This window comes from Akebia trifoliata, chromosome 15 (genome assembly GCF_017979445.1).
Source record: "Akebia trifoliata isolate Shusen 1 chromosome 15, ASM1797944v1, whole genome shotgun sequence".
NCBI lineage: Eukaryota > Viridiplantae > Streptophyta > Magnoliopsida > Ranunculales > Lardizabalaceae > Akebia > Akebia trifoliata.
The window spans coordinates 8648042-8672149 of NC_141389.1; the positions used below are offsets into that span (position 1 = coordinate 8648042).

Here is a 24108-nt window from a genome sequence, read left to right on the forward strand (position 1 = left end):
TTAAATCCAAAAGGACTTTGAGAAATCACATTCAAAGAAAAATTGTTTCATATTCTTGTCAGCCCTTCTGTATAGCACATATTGAAACAAAACTGAAGGACCGTCTCTTTCTAATCGAGTCAACAGGGCATATGCTCCATGCAGTAGCTTCCATCGAAATACTTCAATTTAATTTTTGTAGGCATATTGCACCCTCATAATACAGACCATTTCTTATTTTTTACACCTCTTAGTCTAATCGATTCCCATGCACCTCATGAAGAGAAATTGCTCGAACTCTCGAGGGAGCCCATTCCAACTTATCTTATGTATGCTGCCACAAGATTGAGGAACAGATTTCTTCATAAATGACATCATCTTCAATGAGTTCTCTTAAAGCTTCGATTCCATTGCCCATTTTCCTAAACGTCTCCCACCATTAGGTTGTTGAAGCCCCAAGGGAAAGAGTCAATCAGGGGCTAATCTCTCCTCCAATTATGGAAAAAAGGAGAGGTAGAAGAGGGCATACGAACCAGAGCTCGAGATTGGGATATAGTGTGCTTCATTAGTTTTTGAACTGCATTCCACATCTTTGTGCACCTGCTATAATTTACTATAAGTCCACCAAAAACAATTTGTAGCATATTTTTCCTTTAGATGGTCGATCCAAAACCCTTTACCAGATAAGATCCTCCAAAAAATTTTAACCATTCCCGCCTAATGCACTTCTAAGGAGCGAACCCCCAAACCCCCTTCTCTATTTTTTCAGTTCAGTTCGACCTTTTCCTCACAAAGTACTTTAAGGTGGGTTGTGGGAGGTTCATCCACACACTTGTATTTTTTTCATCGTTCATCAAATTTTGAGCATGAAATTGCCCACAAACAAGACTCAGGCTCAATACACCCAGGCTTCGGCTTCTGTCAAGAAAAGGCAATGAATGTTGTTATTTCAAGAAGAGTGCCGATGATGAATAACACATAAACAGAAGGAAGGCGATAAAAAATTCTTTAGTTATATATATTATAGATACAAAAAACTTGCACTATCTTGTGATCTGTAACGATGCCTCGCGATCTACACTCCTCATACCCCTGGGTGTGCCAACAACACCACCTCTCCAATGCCCAAGTCAGAGCCTTAGAACAAAAATAATATAGAGTTTAGAGGGGGAGAATCTCATACCTTTTAGTTAATTTGTCTATGTATTTATAGAGGTGAAACCCTAGGATCATTTTTTTTATCTACTTTCCAATTGTGTCCTTATCCATTTTAATAAGTTATTTTGATTAGGAATGTGCATAATCCAGATTTCGTTTTTATTTATTCCTTCTATTGGAGGATTTTCCCATAAATTAGAGATCTTCCGAATTTGACTCCACAATATCCTTAATTTTAGGGATTTCGACTAAGTGAATTGTCCTACCATACATCATTAATCCAATATTCCCCGACCAACTGAGATCCAAACCCATGGTTGGTTTGCAATCGAACCACCGACCATACCCTCATATTAACTGGCTCAGATTTCCATGTCTAATCCAAATCCCTAGGTGCTACGCGTCGCCCCTTGATACCTAATGAAAAATATTCTCTACAATACCCCTCTCGAGGGTTTGGACTTTTAGTCCAAGTGTCCGAGAATAAATGAATGGTACTATGCAACACGTGGGTCCCGTTCGATAACACTGCCAAAATTTACTGTCAGATTCTACTGTAAGAAGCAACTGTCAAAAACAACTGTAAAAAGATGGAACACTAAAAAACTTGTTTGATAGAGTCTTTTAAAAGTGTTGTGCTATTTACCAGAATATGGTAATTATTATTTGATACAGCTGCTGTATTCTGGTAAAATGACCAGAATACTCTTAATGTTGATAATGCACCCAGAATGCACCAAAAATGATCAAAATACCTTTATAAATATATAATTACACTAAACATATTAAAATTATATTAAAAAAATTAAAAAAATAATTTTTTTTAATTTAAATAAATTTATAAATTTTATAATCATATAGACATTTCAACATCTCTTAAAAATGGACATATGAAATTTTCCCAATAAAGAAAATACATATATAATTCACAATCTAACATCCATATTACATTATATATACATAACGCATCCATATTACATTATATATACATAACACATCCACATAACATCTCATTTATATTTTGACATTATTTAAACATAATAACCATAGCTAATATAATAAGTAAAATTGAAATAAATAAAAACATGAAAAATATGTATCCAACAAATGCATACAAGATATATTTTTCATTCTTCTTATTTGCCTCCATTACTTTATCTTAAGTAAAATGATCAAAATACTTTTTATGCTGATAATGCACCCAGAATGCATAAAAAATGACCAGAATACCCTAATAAATATATATTTACACTAAATATATATCAATATAATCAATTTATATTAAAAATTATAAAAATAATTATTTTAATTTAAATAAATTTATAAATTTTATAATTTTATAGAAATTTCGACAACATCTCCCCTTAAAAATGGACATGAAATTTTCCTGATAAAGAAAATACTTGCATAATACACAATCCTTTCTTACATCAATGACAACCTTTCTTCCAGTTTCATGGCAGTCGCAAAATCTCTTTCTTACTATTTGCCACATTGAGACCCTCCCGATTGGTCAAATGGATAGTTTTCTTGCCCAAATGCACATTCAAATCTTTTCCTAAGTAACATCGTTAGAACTTATATACTAGCATTAAAGATAGTTCTCTTACATGTTTTTACGCTAAACTTTTATAATCCCACATCAAATAACATTTTTCACAGTGTTTAATAATCAAACAAACATAATCAAACCTTCATACCCATTCTTTTGTTGGACATCCAATCATTAAGCCGATTCAGAACCCTTCATCAAAGCCAGCTTCTCTTTGAGCACGCCTCCTTTCTCTCTGAGACACACCCAATATAAGTATATAAGCTTTCATTATAAGGAAACTACACAGAATAACTAACTACATCTACATAAACAAAAATAAGAAAAGAAAATAGAGTTGTAATAAGGAACCAAAAAACAAATTTCCTTGGGAAAATATGAAGATAAGAAGTATACCCTTCTTTCCCAGCATGGAAGAAAGCAGACAAAATCATAGACTGGAGTAATGGTTGACATGAGAATAGCGTTCACTCCCATAAACAACAAGAGTGCTGTCATAGGCCGTGTTCTATGCGGAGGTGCCATCTTTTCTAATTTTTATATCCTATATCACAGTAATAATCAATTCATGTTTGTGACATATAGAGAATGAACATAAATAAAATTGTAGGCATTTACTAAAATTATAAGTTTCTATTAGAAACAACTTAACAATTGAGATGTTCAAATGGACTTTTTTTTTTTCTCAGTAAGGAATTTCATCAAACAATTGTCTTGCAGTCATTGTATTACAAGTTCCTTGATACAAAATTCTAACAATAAATAAACATAGAAATACCAATGGATTCAATAAACTAATTTTGCTGAAACAAAAAAAAAAAAGAGGATTCAATTCAAATTGAAATCAAAAGAAGGATTCAATTCTAAATTTCTAATTCGAATCGAAAAAAGTACCTGGAGACGTATAATATGGTAAAGCAATTTAATACATCAATGACGTCGATCGTGGTCGTTCTTGCTGTCGGGTTTAGGTTGAACGAAAACAGCAGTGAGCGAGAGAGAAATGTCGATGGGTTTAGATCAATCGGACTTCGTGTCGTGGTTGTCAATGGGGTCGCAGTTGCTATAGAAATCGAAGGTTGACAAAACAGAATGAGAACGAGAGAGATAGAGTTAGGTTTAGTCGATCGGACTCTCCTTGGAAATAACAAAAATGAAGAAGGGTATTTAGGTAATTTCACTTCAACTCCTTTGTTCCGCTCTTCAAAACTGCAATAAAAAAAAAATTAATTCTACTTTTTGAAGCATTATCAGGCGCAAATCGCAGCACGAAATCGCATTTTGACACCAAAAAGATGTGAAAAGTCACTTTTTGAAGCGCTATCAAACATGCACGTGGCTTTTCGCTGCTAGATTAGGTACTCCCTTAAATTCTCATTTTGAGGTCCAAGGTTCGTTCGTAATGTTCATGCCATGCATTATCCGACAATTTCTCCTTCAAAAGCGTGGTGACTATGATTGTCTTGATTTTTGAAATGTTATTGCAATCATTGATCTCGTTGCATACCTCAAGGCATTTTTCCCTATAAATACCTTTATTCATCTTTCCCTTTTATAATAATAAAAATTTTCTTTTATGGACCTTGGTTTTCAATACACCAAAGCTCTTAATCCAATAGATCTGACCCCAAATGGTCGGGTTTTGTTCTCTCACATACCAGTTATTAAAAACAAAAAAGAACAAACCGACCCCCAATGATTGAGTATGGTTCCTTTTATGAACCAAACTTGGATAAACACTTAAACCGACCCCTAACGATCAAACTACACTCCCCTTCCTTAGGAGCCAAGGCTTCCATTGTAAACCGACCCCATTTTGGGTCAAGCTTGGCTCCCTTTACGAGCCAAGTCTTCCATTGTAAATCGATCCCCTTATGGTCGGACTTGGCCCCCTTTACGAGCCAAGACTTCTCTTGTAAACTGACCCCCTTATGGTCGGTTTTGATTCCCTTTATGAGCAAAGACTCCCATTGTAAAATAACCCCCTTATGGTCGGACTTGGCCCCTTTTACAAGCCAAGACTTCTCTTGTAAACTAACCCCTTATGGTCAATCTTGGTTCCCTTTACGAGCAAAAACTCCCATTGTAAACTAACCCCCTTATGGTTGAGTTTAGCTCACTTTATGAACCAAAACTCCCATTATAAACCGACCCCCTCATGGTCGGACTTGGCTCCCTTTATGAGCTAAGGCTTCTATTGTAAATCAACCCCCTCATGGTCAGGCTTGGCTCCCTTACGAGCCAAGGCTTCCGTTGTAAATTGACTCTCTTATGATCGGGCTTGGCTCCCTTTACAAGCCAAGGCTTCCATTGTAAATCAACCCCTTTCTAGTCGGGCTTAGCTCCCTTTATGAGCCAAGGCTTCCATTGTAAACCGACCCCCTTATGGTCGGCTTTGGCTCCCTTTACGAGCCAAGGCTTCCATTGTAAACCGACACTGGGCTTGATTCCCTTTACGAGCCAAGACTTTCGTTGTAAACTCAACCCCCTTATGGTCGGGCTTAGCTCCCTTTACGAACCAAGGCTTCGGTTGTAAACCGACCCCCTTATGGTCGGGCTTGGTTCCCTTTATGAGCCAAGACTTCCTTTATAAATCAACCCCCTTATAATCGGGCTTGGCTCTCTTTATGAGCCAAGATTTCCGTTGTTAAGAGACCCCCTTACGGTCAGACTTAGCTCCCTTTACGAGCCAAGGCTTCCGTTGTGATCGAACCCCTTTATGATTGGGCTTGACTCTCTTAATGAGCCAAGGCTTCCATTGCAAACCGACCCCCCTTAAGATCGGATTTTGCGCTAAGTGATCCCGCATGACTAACTTAAGATGTGGACCAGACTCCCTAAATGAGTCGAGTGTTTCACTAAGTGGTCCCGCACGACTTACTTAGGATGTGGACTGGACTCCCCAAATGAGTTGGGTTGCACTAAGTGATCCCACACGAACGACTTAGGATGTTGACCGGACTCCCCAAATGAGTTGAGTATTGCACCAAGTGGTCCCATACAACCGATTTAGGATGGACCGGACTCCCCAAATGAGTCGGGTTACGCTAAGTGGTCCTACACAACCGACTTAGGACGTAGACCAGACTGTCCAAATGAGTCGGGTGTCGTGTTAAGTGGTCCCATACGACCGACTTAGGATGTGGACCGAACTCCCAAATGAGTCGGATTGCACTAAGTGGTCTCGTACAACAGACTTAGGATACCGGACTTCCCAAATAAATCTTGACTTACCGAGTCGAGGGGATCTGAGTTAAGAGATCAACTTATTAATGAATTTAATCAAACCTTGTTACTTTATGCAAGGACACAAATCGATTAACACTAGATTGAGTATACAATGTTTTTTAATGCAATTTCTATTATTTTTATTGCTTAGGAGATGCAACTTGCAAAGGAATTTAGCCTAACCTGACTCATTTGGGAGTTCGATCTACATCCTAAGTCGGTCGTATGGGACCATTTAACGTAACACCCAACCCAACTCATTTGAGGAGTCCGGTCATACGGGACCACTTAGCGTAACCCGACTCATTTGGGAGTCCGGTCCACATTCTAAGTCGGTCATATGGGACCACTTAGCGCAACCCCCGAATCATTTGGGGACACTCTAATCTACATCCTAAGTCGGTAATGTGTGACCACTTAGCATAACTCAACTCATTTGTGAAGTCCAGTCCACATCCTTAGTTGGTCGTACGAGACCACTTAGTACAACACCCAACTGATTTGGAGAGTCCAGTTTACGTCCTAAGTCGGTCACACAGAACCACTTAGTGCAACTCGACTAATTTGAGAATTTGTTCCACATCTTAAGTTAGTCGTATGGGACCACTTAGCGCAAAACCCACTCTTAGGGGGTCGGTTTACAGCGGAAGCCTTAGCTCGTAAAGGAAGTCAAGCTCGACCATAAAGGGGTCAATTTACAATAGAAGCCTTGGCTCATAAAAGGACCCAAGCCCGACCATAAGAGGGTCGGTTTAAACAGAAGTCTGGGCTCGTAAAAGGAGTCAAGACCGACTATAAAGGGGTCGATTTACAACGGAAGCCTCGGTTTGTAAAGGGAGTCAAGCTCGACCATAAGGGAATCGGTTTACAATAGAAACCTTAGCTCGTAAAAGGTTTACAACAGAAGTCTTGACTCATAAAGAGAGCCAAGCTCAATCATAAGGTGATCAATTTACAACAGAAGTCTTGGCTCGTAAAAAAGACCATAAGGGGGTCGATTTATAACGGAATCTTGGCTCGTAAAGGGAGCCAAGCTTGACCCAAAAAGGGGTTGTTTACAACGGAAGCCTTGGCCCATAAGGAGAGCGTAGTAAGGTCGATTTAAGTATTTATCCAAGTTTGGTTCATAAAAGGATGCATACCCAATCGTTAGGGGTCAGTTAGTTCTTTTTTGCTTTTAATACTTGGTCTACGAGAGAATCAAACTCGACCATTGGAGATTAGTTCATTTATTTTGTTCAAGACTCGTTCGTAAGAGAACTAAGTCCGACCATTGGGGGTCAGATCTATTGGATTAGGAGCTTTGGTGTATGGAGAAACCAATGTCGACAAGAGAATATTTTTATTACTATATATAAAAAGGGAAAGATGAATAAAGGTATTTATAAGAAAAAATGTCTCAAGGTATGCAACGAGATCAATGGTTGCAATAATATTTAAAAAATCGAGGCAATCATAATCGCCATGCTTTCGAAGGTGAAATGATCGGATCACTCATGGCATGAACATTATTGAACAAATCTCGGACCTTAGAATGAGAATTTAAGGGAGTACCTGATCTAGCAGCGAAAAGCCACGTGTTGCACTGTACCGTTCATTTGTTCTCCAGCGCTTGGACTAAAAGTCCAAACCCCTGAAAGGGGGTATTGTGGAGGATATTTTCATTAGATACAAAGATGCGACACGTGGTACCTAAGGATTCGGGTTAGACATGAAAATCTGAGTCAATTCATACGATGGTAAGGTCAGTGGCTTGATCGCAAATCAACCATGGATTTGGATCTCTGTTGCTCGGGGGGAATATTGGGTCAATGATGTATAGTGGAACGGTTCACTTAGCCGAAACTCCTAAAAATCAGGGATATTGTGGAGTCAAATTCTGAAGATCTCTAATTTAGGAAAAAACCCTCGAATAGAATAAATGAATAAAAACGAAATCTGAGCTAGACACATTCCTAATCAAAACAACCTACTAAAATGGATAAGGGCACAATTGGAAAGAGGATAAAAAAGGATCTTAGGATTTCACCTCTATAAATACATGGACAGACGCACTAAAAGATCTGAAATTTCCCCCCTCTAAACTCTACACTATTTTTGTACTAAGATTCTGACTTAGGCATGGGAGAGGTGTTGTTGCAGGCACACTCAAGGGCACAAGGAGTAGAGATCGCGAGACATTGTCACAGATTCCAAGATAGTGCAAGTTTTTGCTTCTACACACATCAAAAATTGATGTGGTTGAAATATATTTCAAAATACCCTCTTAAATTTTATTGCACCTTATTTTTTACTAGCAATTTGAATATGGTTCCATACACGGAATTGTTGCAGCAACACGCCCCACATCCAAACTCCCCCTTTTAATTATTATGTTACGAAATACCTTTTACAACAGAGATTAAAGGGATAAAGTCATAAAACTGACCTGGCGTGTGCGATCCAAATCGAAAACATGGATTTTAGTATCCCTATCCACAAGTTCCAAGTTTTGAGTCGCCAACTCATCAACTAGGTGCTAGGCCACCTTGTTTTTTTTTTTTTTTTCATTTTTCCTCTTTGATGATGTCCCAATCCTATTTACCGCCACCATTAATAACCTTTTTTTAATTTGGTTGTATCATCTAAGATCTTGGCAATATCAATACTTGAACCTCTCCTTGTTGACGCAGAACACATAAAAGGGTTTAATCCCTTGTTGCTGCCAATATATATCTCCAACTCAAGGTTATGCTACATCATCCATGGATGCCCCTTTTTTTAATTTACCTTTCAAATCTTAATCCCCTTCCTTTGGAGGGCAGCCACCATGAACCAGGGAGTAGCTCTCCCATTTTAGACTTTTGTTTTCTTCTTCGAGAACCAAAACTTGTTTGTTTTCAAATTGAAGAACATGTGACCGAATAAATAAAGATCTAGATTGTTCAAAGCATGATCAAACAAAGATTAGATCTAAAAACCCTAGACATGCAAATCGTCGATTTTGCAGGTAACACCCAGCTCTTGATCGAGATCTAAATCGTACCATGAGGTTTTCAGGGTTCCATATTCAAATCATACGGACGGCGCCAAATTATAGATGCAAAAATTTGCACTACCTTGTGATCTGTGACGATGTCTCGCGATCTCTACTCTTCAGTGCCCTTAGGTGTGCCTAGAAGAACACCTCTCCGACACCCAAGTCAGAACCTTAGTACAAAAATAGTGTAGAGTTTATAGGAAGGAATATTATACCATTTCGTGTCTTTGTCCATGTATTTATAGAGGTGAAATCCTAAGATTCTTTTTTTTTATCATCTTTCCAATTGTGCCCTTATCCATTTTAATAGGTTAATTTGATTAGGAATGTGTGTAGCCCAAATTTCGTTTTTATTCATTCCTTCTATTTGGGAGTTTTTCCCTAAATTAGAGATCTTCCGAATTTGGCTCTGTAATATCCCTGATTTTTGGGTTTCGGCTAAGTGAATCGTCCTACCATACATCATTGACCTAATATTTCCCCGACCAACCGAGATCCAAACCCAAGGTTGGTTTGCGATCAAGCCACCGACCTTACCCTCGTATGAATTGGCTCTGATTTCCATGTCTCACCCGAATCCCTAGGTGCCACGTGTCACTCCTTAGTACCTAATGAAAAATATCTTCCACACATACTAACAAAGAAGTCCTAAATTAAATAAGTCCCACCAATGAAAATATAGGATTCAAATCTAATGATTTAACAGGATCATTTGAAGTTGCGTGTCATTTATCTACAACATAAGGATGACGATGCATAGCCTTGTGACTGTTGCTATAGGTCATGGATTTAACTGAAAGGGGACACAAAAGACCCACAAGAACCTACCACAAATGTCCAATTAACCCCAACACATGGTTGCTTGCAAATAAGAACCAAAACTTCTTTCCCTCACTAGGCCATCAAATATCAGAAAAATAGATATTTCAAAGAGGAAACAAACCACTAACCATTCTTAATGCTAGCCCACCATGTATGATGTGAATGGCATTAATAGACACATCCCATTCAATGGACTAGCACTTCATTGAAGGGAAAATAGGAACAAAAACCAAAACTCAATTTAACCATTTCGAAAATCTTTTCAAAGTTTACAATCCTACAACAACAATAACAACAAAGCCTTGTTGACTTTCTTTGTTGCCCAAATTCAATCCAGCAACGACATGACTAGGGTTGGCAAAGACCAGCAAGACACTGAAGTGAAATATCACGAACAACAATAACAACAAAGCCTAGTCAACTAAATGAATCATGTTCGTCCATCGACTCGTTGAGACCCCAGTCTATTGTTATTGGAAGTGAATTCATATTCTCTTTCACTATATCTCCATCCACATTCTTTTGGGTCTTCCTCTCGCTCTTTTAGAACCATCAACTTGAATATTTATTCTAAATTGGGTTGTAATTAATTATCCTTGGTTGAACATGCCCAAAACATCTCAACCAACTTTCTCTGAATTTATCACTATTGGAGATTCTCCTACATTTTCCTGAAAGCATTCAGTTCTAATTTTTAAAATCTTTTCTAGTCTTTCCACTCATCCATCTCAACATCCTCATCTTTTTTATGTCCAATAAATTAATATGATGCTTCTTGAACACCCAACATTTGGCTCCATAAAGTATAGCCAGTCATATTATCCTTCTAATTTGATTAATATGCACTCCGGAAGCACACCTCCACTTTAGCCACCCATTTTTTGTTTTACCAGCAATATCTTCTTTAATCTATCTATCTATCTATCTATTTGTATAATAAACTAAAGATAACGAATGTGGTCACTTTGTGATATTTCTAGACCATCCATTTTTACTGGACTTTCCTCCTATTGGGTGTCGGTAATATATAAACACTCCACATACTAATCTTATTTATACTTATTTTTAAAGCCCTTCAACTCCTACTTCTCTCTTCATAATTCTAGTTTTTTGTTGATTCCCACTCTGAGCGCGTCAACTAATATTTTTAATTTTTTTTATCGATAAAGATAACTTTATTGATAAAAGAAAACAAGGGGGGTTGAGGAGACCAACCCAGAAAAGAAAAGCGACAAGACAAGGAAGGGAAAACAACAACAAAGCGCGAGTAACAACTTACTCTCACAACAATGAACAAACCCTATCCCATCTTATTACGAAATCTTCAAAGAAGACCCCCTTAAATTCTTTATAAAGTTTGTTCCAAGAGAACATGAGCTCCAAAATAGATAGAACTAGACCTTCCCTCGTAGAGACTTTCCCTTCAAAAATACAATTGTTGCGTTCTTTCCAAATTCCCCAACAAATTGCAAGAGAACATGATGTCAACTAATATCACATCATCCACAAATAACATGAGTCGTGATAATCTGACTCAGGCACATGGCATACTCAATCGATGCCTATGACATGGTAAGAAGAATATTTGCTGCCACATCAGACCACTAAAAAAATCGGAAAAAAAAAAAAAGGTAAAACCTACTCGTCAATATCAGATCTGAACAAATCAGTCATTTCAAACTCATTTCGTCTTCTTACCCATGAATCCTTCATTTTCAAACCCATTTCGTCTTCTTCCCCATCATCTCTTCATCCTCTTACTTTTCAGATCCCACTTTTACAAAATTACCCAAATATCCCAGGCTAAAATGCATATCAAATGAAATAAACATCCATTATTTCTAAAAGATGATTATAGAGCTTCGAAAAACTAGAATATGTGAGATGAAGAATTCTTTTACTTGAAGAATTTTAGGCCCTGACCCATCAAATTGCTGTTATTACTTCTACATTTTTTTGGATAGGTAAGCAGGACTTGAACGCATGACAGAACTTTGTTACTTTGAAATGTGTCAAACCATCTAAGCATGAGCTATGGGTCTAAATGTGATTATTAAATTGGACTTATAGTCTATATTGCTAGTCAAGACTTAAGATAAGTTAACCAATTTAGCCTCTATATTGCCATCCTCAAAAGTGATTATCCAAATCCTCCTGGTCATGCAGAAAGCATGGTTATTATATTGTGGAGTTCAAGTGTGGTGATTACAACAGGGCAGGCAAAAATTTTATTGAACTGAATGGTACACCAAACAAGTCGAACCTTGGACTGCAAGGTTGCTTCCCTTCAGAAAAGAACAATACCCATGGGTATCATGGATCGCAAAGAGGCCAGCAGAAAGAACATTGGTAGGAAAGTACTTAATTTCTTCTGTTAGGTATTGTTTTCCTTGAAGATGTATTTATATATGAAACAAGTAACCAGAAGATAACTATACTACTATTGTCTTTAAAAAGAATATTTGATCTAAAAACAACAAAATTGTCTTTCAAGTGGACAAAGAGACGATGGGAAGACGAAATGGGTTTGAAAATGAAGGGTTCTTTAGAAGCAAAGAAATGGGGAAGAAGACAAAATGGGTTTGCAATGGCTGATCTATATCAGATCTGAACTTGACGAGTGGGTTTTTTCTTTTTTCTTTTTTCTTTTTTCTTTTTTCTTTTTTATTTTTTTTATTTTTTTAACAGTATGACGTGACAGCAATGAAGTCAAATAGTCAAATATTCTTCCTACCACGTAAGGGGTGTCGATTGAGTATGCCACATGCCTAAGTCAGATTATCAAGACTCATAACATATACCACAGTATGTGTTGCTAGGACATGAACAGGTAAACACGGAATTGTCCCTCCCTCCCCCCACCCACCACGCACACACAAAAAAATAAATAAACAAATAAATAATTGTGAAGCAATTCTAAGACAATTGGTGAACATAAGTCAATTGTTGCTATCTGCATATGCCTGAACCTGTACCTTTTCAAATGCACTAAGTTATACCTTGCAGTTGAAAAGGGTTTATTCACTTCCAACTCCAGAAGTACCGATAAATTGCCACCAAATCATCTCTTTAGTAGGAAGCCAATATTGCAAGCTGACAAAAAGCAAAGATTAAGTAACGCTGAAATTACAGTAGTCACAAAACTTCCATGCATAGCCAGGCACAAAAATTATTGCGAACAACAAAATACATTGAGGGACACAATAACAACAAAATACATTGGGGTTGCCACTTGAAGGCCAGAGTGAGGCAACCAGTATGTAAGCTGCACAATCACAAGTTTTGGAATCACCCACTCATAAAACACTTTGTGACGTGCAAGGTCACCCAAGTAATCAAACAACAGTTTCCATAGCCATAGTAATTTGATTGTCATCCTCAAAGAGGGAGCCCATACTTTGTGCTGATTTTCAAAATCAGGTTTGTGATAAAATCCAGTTTCTCCTGAAAGAAAGGTTCTAAACTGTGAACAGATTCTCTTAATCATGGTTTAAAATATCGGAATGTATCGGGTCGATACGTATTGGTATCAGCCAAGACCGATATGAAACATTGACTCCAAAACACTGAATGTTTCAGGAATGTATCGGGTTTGTATCAAATGTATCAGCCAATACCGTAACGGTTTTTTCATTGACTGAAACATTCAATCTATACAATATTTTAAACCATGCTCTTAATACAATCAGGTAGGGCAGGACCTTTCACACACTGAAATGTGCCCTCAACTCCTTAATTCTCCTGCAATGCAACTGCCATAGATCATAATCTATTTCATTTTGTTCAGAATAAGTATCATCACAAGGATAATAGATTCATGGTTCTCACGCATTTGTTGCCATGCATTGGGATCAGAAGGGATTCTAGCTTGGCCTGACTTACGAAGCCTACTCCAACTCAATATTCTGTAAAAAGAACAAATATCAGTAGTGTCCATCACAATTTTATATGTAAAGTACGATACTAGAAAACAAAGTCCCTTATAATCAGATCTGGAGTGGTTGCATATGCAAATTTATTCAATTTCAAATGAATTGTTGATTTATTCACTTATTCCAAAGCTGTCTACTGACTGCAGCAAATATTTAAATAAATCCAGACTTAGTATTTTCCAAATCCAAATAACATGACTATAGAGAATCTCCAACTGGTCCCTACATCTTCAAATTTAGAAAGGCTGTCGCAAAATCAAACTCCAACCGCTCTTCAAACTTTAAAGTTCCCCACTATATCTCTATTCTTGAGATCAAACATAGAGGGGGGGAATTTATAAAGGCCTCCCTCTAAATCTGCTATTTACTTCCCCTGAATTTTCATTTTTGTCCTTCTGATTCCATATAACTTTTTTAAATTACATTTTTGTCCTTTAAAATTTTCAAAACAAACCCCTAACTTATTTTAAATTATTTGCATGGCCTTTTGATAAAGGTGAATTTTTTAATCAACTCACCAACAAACTTTAAATACCTTTTGTGTCCTTTTGGGAAAAAAAATCTTTTAAATCAACCCATCTCCACCATTGGATTCTCAACCTATTCTTACACTGCATCCAATACATTTGTCACAAGTCTTGTTTATCAACCATAAGACCAAACATGCTTTCACTCCTCTCATATTCACTTGTATGAAAAAAAGTGTAAGTGGATTCTCAAATTATTCTTACACCATCCAAAACATTTGCAACAAGTCTTGTCAATCAACCACAAGACCAAACAAACCTTCAAGGCATTGCCAACAAAAAATTAGATATGATCGGGTATGACCAATAGAAAGATATAGAGAAATCAAGCAAGATAGAATATTAGATCGCATAAATCGGACCCTGAGGCATTGCCTCGATATTCGCATAACTACTTGTAAGATGATCCTTAATCAGAGCATCATCGATGAGATCGAACTACACCATTGCATAGATCTCGTCGAATAGATGAGAATCAACTATTGGATCGTCAAAATCGGACTCAAAACAAGCCCGGAAGAGCAATCCAAAATCTCATTTATCGAAGGTAACTTTATATATCACTACATGTAGCATACAATAGAAAATATGTCCCTAATCATTTCAAACTGACTGCTTACATCTCGACAACATCATTGTTGCAAATTATTACATATGGTCTTGCATGTAAGACTTGGTTGCCATGCGTCCAACCCACCTACCATGTATCCAATCACTTGTCACTTAAAAATTTAACCCTCTCATTGCTATCCACCTTACCATAGCTGCCAAATCAGATTTCCACTCAAAGAAACCATGTTTTTAGCTAAGAGACAAGTGTGTAATTGACCCCCATGCATTACCCCTAGTTAGAACTTAGCTTGACCATGGTTGCTTTAAACTTTAACCAACCCCAACCACCCATTAACTAGGGTGAAATTCTAACTAATCTTAGTTAACTAACTTGACCCTAGTTAGTTTATCTCCACCCACGATTAAATGTCAACCCAATATATACGATCCTATGTAAGCACTTCTTACAACTTGACACCCTTTATTTAGTCTATATGACTCCATATTGCCACCTCAACTCATAATTCTCTCCATTATATAAAAATTAGGTAAATCTCTATGTCTCTACTCTTTCATGCATTCTTCATTGCCTAAGCATCTCTAGAGATCTCTCATTCCTCTCAATTACCTCCACAAATCTTTTTAACTCAAGTCTAGTGTATATGACTCTTCTAAAGGTCTTCTCTCAACACCATTAAGAAGTTCTAAAGGATTCTTGAAGAAAAATCAACAACCTTCTTATGTCACCTAGTTTGGCATTTGAGAAGAAGTCTTCATTTAGTACTTAATAAAGTGGTTTCCCACTACTACATATTATTCTATATTTTTCATTTTCTTTTATCCAATTCTTATTCCTACACCATTCTTCTTTATTAGATTCTTCCTTCACTTAGAAACTATAACATCAACTCTTCTAGGAGAGTCCACCTTCAAGCATTTTTTAAGAGGAACACATACAACCTTAGGTAAGATCTATTAGTAAAAATTACTTTAGCTAGAATATGAACTATAGACATTCATACTTAATGAAGTCTTTTTTAAATTTTTGCCCAAAAAGAACTCAAGGTAGCGGAACTGGATCACGAAATCGAGACCGAGGAATGGGGGTTTTGCGAGTTGTACTTGCAGTTTGAGAAAGTATGTTCTTTCTCACCCTTGGTAGGCTACCCAGCATGTTTTTAAAATACTTGTATTACCGATTTTAAAACTAATAGTTGTCAAAATCTACTTCATTCAACTTATTTGACACAGGAGGGAAAGATAGTGTGTTTTATATTTCACTTGCCATATGGTAGAATGATTTTCTCGGCTTAATTATACATGACTTGGTTATTTGATATGAATCATTAGAGAAGAAAGTTTCATCCTTAAATGTTTATATACTTCTAAATTATGGACTATTTTCACCATCTTGTTAAACATTAGGAACATAACTTTTCGAATAAAGAACATCACTAGAAATCTTACAACCTACCTCTCATAATTATTATGTAATATTTCTATTTTATAACATAGAAAATTCTTATGTTATTGATGTAATATTTCTGTTTTATAATATGGAAGTACATCATTGTTACCATGAAATGTTAATATAAAATGTGTATGTTTTATAATCTACAAAGTTCTCAATATTTCTGTTTTACCATATAAATATACATCATTTTACCATGAAATACTTATGTTTTATTACTTAGAAAACTCTCAAATATTTCTGTTTTACATCATACAAATACCTCATTTTTATCAAAAAGAATTCTGTTTTGTAACATTGATTTATAATCTAAAACCATCTCATCTCACCCATGCAAGGTATTGTTTTGTAAATCGTAGTAATGTTTCCTATTTACCATAACAAATTTATAATTTATAACTTAAAAACCTCTTATGTTTACTATGAGATATCATGTTTAGAACTTAAAAATATCTCATTTTCTTATCAAATATTTATATTTTGGAAACAAAGAAACCTCTTCTATTTTCAAAGTTTTCTATATAGATGACTATTGTGAAGTGTACTCGTCACATGAATACCCGGTGGTGTAGTTTAGGAGTGATAAGGTGGACAATTTCTTCAGGATTTCTTGCAAATAAAACACATACTTATATTATTTTAATATCCTTGGTGAGCCGGAAAATGACCGTGAAACTACCTTACGAGTAATCCCTTGCCTCTTCCGGAAATGAGAAATTACCTAAGATGTCGATGGATTTGACTTACTTCTTGGTGGTATGGGACGCCTTGGAGACATTCACTCCCAACGAAGTCTAGGAAGTACTGGTTACATCTTTTTCCAATAAACCTTGATTTTGGTTGTAAACAGGTTGAGGTCAGTAACTAGAGGAATTTGAGATTACACGTATGCCTAATAGGCATTAAACACGAGGTTCACACCTGGTTTAGACATGGATCCATCCTAAACTATAGTCATCGAATGGTTGACTGCTATTAGGTTTAGTTGGGCAGCTGACCTTATTGTCAAACGGCAACCTAGACCAGAAAAGATGGCATATTGCGATTGACCCCACGCTCTTTATAGGAGCCAATAGTTACCAAGCCAAACCGAAAAATCAAGACAGGTGAAGACGCCCGACCTGTGTTAAAAGACTAACAATGTTAGAATCCCTCATCGGTAAATTAATGGGACCCCGGTTCCATTATATGCCGATACATAATAGAACTCTACACAACTAGACAGACCGGTTTTGATCGGAAGATCAATCGCAAGCTTGGACCCGTTTGAGATACTCCTCACCTCATGTATTATAATGTGATGTTGTATGCATATTTATTATGCCATTATATATCTAAAACTAATCCAAAATCAATTGGTCATCATTGCAACGCTTTAGATATGCGACTATCATGAGATTTACTTGATTTATTCTATAAGTAAATGAATATAGCATATGCATTTAAATATAGTTAGATATTATTCTCGATTTATGAATCATGATGTTCATAAATAAAATTCATTTCACATACCATATTTTAAATGTATAAAACTTAGAAACTAGATTGTTTTCTCACCCTTGGGTGACTAGCTTAGGGTTAGTCGGTACGTATTGGGCAACTTTGTCGCTCATACCATTTTTTCCACCTTTCAAGTTTCCCTCTAAAGGACACCTTCTTGGGTGGAAGAGTACGTTGAGGAGGAGCCATACTGGGAACTAGAGCGAGAGCCATACTACGAGTCAAACTTTGATACAGAGCTCGTGCCTTGAGGAACCATCTATTTGCCGTTGCTACGATCAACTTTCCTCGAAAGTAGGTCTTTTGTTAGATGTTGGGATGTCTTTTGTTTATTTATGTACATTGTCCTTCGGGACATACTTGGTTTTTTACTTTTGTTATACCCTATGAACTATTCTTTTGTTATTATGTCACTGAACATCTTTATATGATAGTATCACCCATGCTATAGATAAAATTCTTGTGTTACAAATTGTTAACTTGTAGAATAATTAATTCTTCCTATTACAAAGTAATTTAAAATTTCTTTGGGCAGAATGGTCTTTGAGTTACCTCAACTCTAGACCAATAAGCTTTAGATGTTGACAGATCTCTACCTCGCATAGTATTTAGATTTATGCTTAAGTTTCGAGTTTGGGGTAGGGCCGAGTATCCCCCAATCATATTGCCGAGTCGACGTATATTCAGATTTGGGGGGCGTGACATTTCTCCACCTTAAACCACAATTATTTCTCAAACAATGGGAAGACTTTGAGCATTCTTTTCCAACCCTCCCCCCCCCCCCCTCATTCATAAAATCCAGTAGCATTACCACTTCTCCAAACAAGCTTCTTCACTCCATACTTCGATAACACATTTTCACAAGCCACCATCTTCAAATCTGAACCTCCATATGATATAAGAGAAACTTGGATGATCGAGACAAATCACCATAATCAGCCTACAACTCTCGAAAATTTCAGAAATACCCTTCCTCAACCACTTCCCACACCTCATACCCCCTCCCTCAACTTTCTAGCCATATTGTACCACTCCTAGACCCTAAAAATCAAAACCCTCACCCTCCAACAACCACATATCAGCTCCCACAACATGTTTTTCATAACCCCAACCCTCTATATAATGTTCAAAACCCAAACAATCCCTTATACTGATTATCTCGATGAGCTAAATCCCAACTATATTTTGTCACCCACCCAAATCCATCAGGTTGAATATTGGCTTCAAGTAGACATTCCACAATTCAACGTCCTCCACATAGAAGATTTCCTTGATTGGTTGTTTAATGTGGAACATTTCTTGGAGTATAAGCATAGGCATTTCAAATCCTATGAAGGAGATTTGGTGATGGTCCACCTTAACAAGGATCGTTTTCCAACAAGCACCTACAACAAGACAAAATCGAAGAAGATAGGTCCACTCCACATCCTCAAGAAAATCAACAATAATGCTTATGTTGTGGACTTATCGGAAGGCATGCAAATCTTTCCTTACTATCCCGACTATAGAGTTTTTTTATTTGTGCCGAACTTGGGGATGAGTTTGCTTCAAGAAGGGGGCCTAGTGTAGGATATCTACAATTTTAGTTAGAGTCCTAAGTAATTTCCTAATTTTAGTAGGATTTGTTTTTATTTTCTATTTATAGTAGATTACCATTTCATAATTACTTCAGGAGTACTATTCCTTATCAGCTTCTAATTTGTTTTTAAGTATCTATTTTTTTTTCTAAATTCGTTTTTATTCTTCAAGCTATAATTAGAAGTACTTATAAGAGTCCAAATCAAGTTATAATAGATTTAGAAAGTTTCTCTTATGCTATACATAGATTAGATATGTTAATTCTTAGTATTTTAGAAGGTTTCAAAGTTGTTATGATGGAATTATCTATATAATGAGCTTCAAATACGAATTTTTAAATGACAACTCATTCAATAAATTTTGAATTTAACTATTTCAATATTTTCTGGTTAGCCCTTCTTATTCAAGCTTGAATCTATTGATTCAAAATAGTTTTGTGTGTTCCATTGAACACAGTCTCTCAATTCCTTTCGAATAAATTGATTCACATGCTATCGCTACGTCAGTTATATTTTGCATTCAATAGTTAGCACAAGAAGTTACAGGCTTGTTTGATCTTGGAGTTGATGGAAATGTGTTGAATAGAGCATATAAATAAGTTGAGAATTCAATGATAGATATAGATTTTACATTTTTTCATCCGAAGGTTGATATAAGAGGAGTGAAGGGCTTGTTTGGTTTTGTGGTTGATGCACAAGAGTTGTCATAAATACGATAGATAGAGTGTAAGAACAAGGTGAGAATATAATGGTGAAGATAAATTCCTTCTTGCATCCGAAGGTTGATATTAGAGGAATGAAATGCTTGTTTAGTCTTATGGTTGATTGATGATTCACGGATGTATTGGGTAATGTAAGAATAAATTGAGAATACAATGGTGGAGATGGGTTGATTTAAAAGATTCTTTTCAAAACGACGTAAGAAATTTAAAATTTGTCGATGGCTTAATTTAAAATTTTCACCTTTATCAAAAGGATATATAAAAGAATTTAAAATAAATTGGGAAAAGTTTTGAAATTTTCAAAGGAAAAAAAAAAGATACTTAAAAAAGTTGAATGGAAGGAAATGGACAAAAACAAAAATTCAAAGAAAGTGAATCCAGATATAAAGGGTGCCTTTATAAATTATTCCCCTTCCATGTTTGATGTCAAGAACAAATATATAGAAGAGGCCTTTAAAAATTTTGCAAAAGCCTATCTACAGTTGAAAATATAAATAGCAATAGGACATGCTCTCGAAGTGAATACAAAGGAAATGACTACCACCTCAATAATACTGACAATTTAACTAGTTTTTTCTCAATGTATTTTTGTTAGTTTTCTAATTTAAAAATATAAATATTAAACAATTTTATATAAATAACCATATAGGCAGAACATTACCATATCTTTCTTGCAAATGGTCAATCAACATGTTTAGAGTGCCTAATGAGCACCTTTGTTTTTTATTTTTTATGTCAAGCAAGGAATTGTTAGAATCGCTCCATTTCATGTACTGCTATCTCAACATTTGAGATGGGTTCTTGATTAGAACTGACCCAAAAAAAAACATTTGCATACCCATCATGGTCATTCTCGACAATCATGTTGTGCATTATGATGCATGGGGCACAAACATAATAACATGTAGTAATGTTTATCCAAAAACTAATCAAAAGAGAGTAATGCTTATCTCAAAAACGTGTTTGACCCTTAACAATGACAAATCGTGATTGAAGAATTTCAAATGCCCATTCAACGCCTTTCCGACATGCTTCTTGCATCATTGCAAACTATAACTTCTTCAAATCTTAGGGTTGGGAGATGATTTATATAATAGTTGACCACTTTGGGTAAACAGCATCGGTAAATGATAATTGACATTGCATTCTATATCCAAAGGTCATAAGATGTCACTGCCTCGAGAATGATAGTTTGGGATCCATGACATCTTGAATATTGTCTTACCCAAGCTGTTGGATAATTTTTCCAAGTCCAACGCATACAGTTAAGACTTTCCAACGTGAAAGTCATATTATCCACCTTTTCGTAATAGCCTTGCAACATCATCGGCATTGAGTGATCTCAAGTATTCCTTACCAAATACCACGACAATTGCCCGACAAAAGCCTTGCACAAGAAAAGAATCAATAAAGCAATTAACTGCTTGAATCAGCATCCTAATGATTGCATGATCCAAAATCCACATTATCTCCATCTCCAAACTATGAAAAAACAGTGATTCCATTACACATGATCTTGGTTCAAGGTATCATTACTCCATCTCCAAATATCGCATTTGAGATGTCTCGTTTCAATAAAGTACCAATCCATATATCGAAACCATAAAATCATCTTAACTAAATAATCTTCCAGTATATGCATTATAAAAGTATATAAGTTCACTAATATCACACTTAATTAAGCATTTATGCGGATAGTGAAACAGTTCGTTAATCTTTCTGGCCTTCAGAGCCTCATTTTGAGGTCATTTCAACAGTTTTTTTTTTTTTTTTTAGTATTTATTTGAAGGGTAATTCATTATGGAAGAAACCGAGATTTCTGAAACCTCTCTCATTAGGGCAAAATACAACAACACAATCTATCCGAAACGAGATCAGATTGAAGAATTATATATCAGAAAACCAGAATTATTAACAACTATTTACAATTTTCTATGCAATTATAAACCAAAATATATATATATATATCATCGAAGAAATTTAACCAGAACGTTTCTGCGAGTGATTAAAGGTGGATGAGTAGATGAAATTGAGTAAATCTGAACCGTAAATCATACTGGAATTCGATGTCTAATCAACCAAGAAGAAGAGATCTCACCTTTGGAATCAGATATGGACTCTGGATAGAGGAGAGGGTTTGAGGTTTGAGATTGTGTGGGTTTGGTTTTGGTTTTGTTTTGCTATTTCGATTTTTAACTCTTTCTTTTATGGGTAATTTACATATACCCCTCCTTGTTTGGTCAATATTAGACATACCTCTATATTTTTAAACTGATAAAATAACCTAAATGCCCTTATCTTCAAGTCAAATTCATCAATTTTTCTCCAAGAAAACATGGTTTTAAAACTCAGTTTCGCGGCTCGTCTCATCCAGGCCCGATACCGAGTAGTCTCGGACAAGTTTTCCGATACATTTGAGATGTCTCATGAGACAAACCAAAAATTGAACATGAGTCCTAAATCTCGGTCAAAAAAGTGACTTTGTGAGTTGGTCTCGTTCAATTCTGATACCGAGTTAACTCGGGTGATACATCTCGATCTCGGACGAGTTTTAAAACCATGCTAGAAAATCAGTAAGTCAATTATCTTCTTGACTTTAATGACGAAGGTAAACTACTTTTAACCTATTCAACCTCATTTATAATGTATTATAACCCTTGATTTCTCTACTTAAAAATATTCTCTCACTCTCCAAAAATACTCTATTGTTCTTGAGGTTTGGATGTTTCAAGGTTGAAGTAAAATAGAATCTTAAGGTTAAAGACCAGAATAAAAATCATCAAATCGTTAACCTTTAGGATAATACTTTTTAACCTATTCTATCATCATCAATGTGTTATAAAAATCCATGATTTTTCTACTCAAAAATTCATTCTTGTACTTTTTCAAAATCATATTTTGTTGAAGGTTGAAGAAGATAGAATCTTGAGGTAGTGGAAGAGAGTAAAAGAATTTAGCTTAACATTTAGGGTGACTAGGTTTGAGTGGGAAGAAAATGAAGGGGTTTGCAACTAGAGATCGAAAATGAGGGCATTTATGTCACTTACTTTACTCTCTCAAAGAATGCCTAAGCAAGTGGGCATCTAATCAGATTGAAAACATGGCATGTTGACCAAAACATGGAGCTGTCCAAGTCTAAATCACTTATTTTTTAGGAAAAATTACTTAAAAGGCCTTGGTAGAAGGACCTTTTTCTAAATAGTTCCTAAAGTTTTTGGCGCTCTTTTGATAGTCCATTTAGTAAAGTTTTCATTTTCGATGATCTTTGATCATGAATGATGAATGGAGAATGATATTCTCTTAATTTTGAATATTTAGACTCTTTTTTTCGATCATTTATAAAATATAAAAAAATGAAGAACGAAGTTGAGATTCTCAATTTTTTTTATGATTATGTCGTAATTTTTTATTTGCAACTATGATTTGTGCATTTTAGGTATTACGAAGAGATTTACCCAATATCAAACTAAAAAAAAATAGTAAAAAATAAAAAATCTCAATCACATTTATTGTGTCGAGTTCACCACTTTTTATTGTCTACTTCAACATTTTTGTTATTGAACTCACCACTTTTTATTGTCTAATTTAATATTTAATTATTGTCGAGTTCGACGGTTTTTTTTATGAAAATATTGTCAAACTCGATAGTAATTAAATGTTAAACTAGACAATAAAAAGTTGTGAACTCGACACTAAGTAGTGGGTTTAACGATAAAAATGTTGAACTCAACACTGTAATATGAATCAAATTTTTCATTTTTTTTTTTTACTTCGATACTTGGTAAATCTCCTTGAAATACCCAAAATGCATAGATTATAATTGCAAATCAAAAGTTACAATGTAATCATCAAAAAATTAGAATCTCAACTTCGTTCTTCATTTTTTTAATGAAACATCGAAATAAATAAATAAAAATACATCTAAATGTTAAAAATTAAGAGTGTCATCATCCATTCGTCATTCATGATCAAAGATCATCAGAAATGATCGAAATAGCCATTGGAAAACCTAACTAAGTGAAGAAGATGAAAAAAGGATAGTTTGGACATTTCAAATATGTTATAAGCG

At 35.6% G+C, this 24108-nt stretch overlaps 1 protein-coding gene across 7 annotated transcripts; it reads right to left on the reverse strand.

Annotated features, from left to right (window-relative positions):
• Window positions 1–22242, reverse strand: LOC147384227 (uncharacterized). 7 transcript variants are annotated; one of them, XM_086426970.1, is made up of 6 exons: window positions 22138–22242; window positions 13460–13663; window positions 12758–12851; window positions 3086–3233; window positions 2838–2924; window positions 1–897 (listed from the first exon to the last, which is right to left on the reverse strand). In XM_086426970.1, the coding sequence occupies exons 4-5, from the start codon at window positions 3212–3214 to the stop codon at window positions 2874–2876; spliced, it is 180 nt and encodes a 59-aa protein (XP_086283096.1). In that variant the 5' UTR covers window positions 3215–3233; window positions 12758–12851; window positions 13460–13663; window positions 22138–22242; the 3' UTR covers window positions 1–897; window positions 2838–2873. The 7 variants fall into 7 exon arrangements, with proteins under 7 accessions (XP_086283096.1, XP_086283095.1, XP_086283093.1 ...); XM_086426969.1 differs by lacking the exon at window positions 1–897 and adding an exon at window positions 905–1116; XM_086426967.1 differs by lacking the exon at window positions 1–897 and having other exon boundaries at window positions 2497–2924.
• Window positions 22243–24108: the final 1866 nt, after the last annotated feature.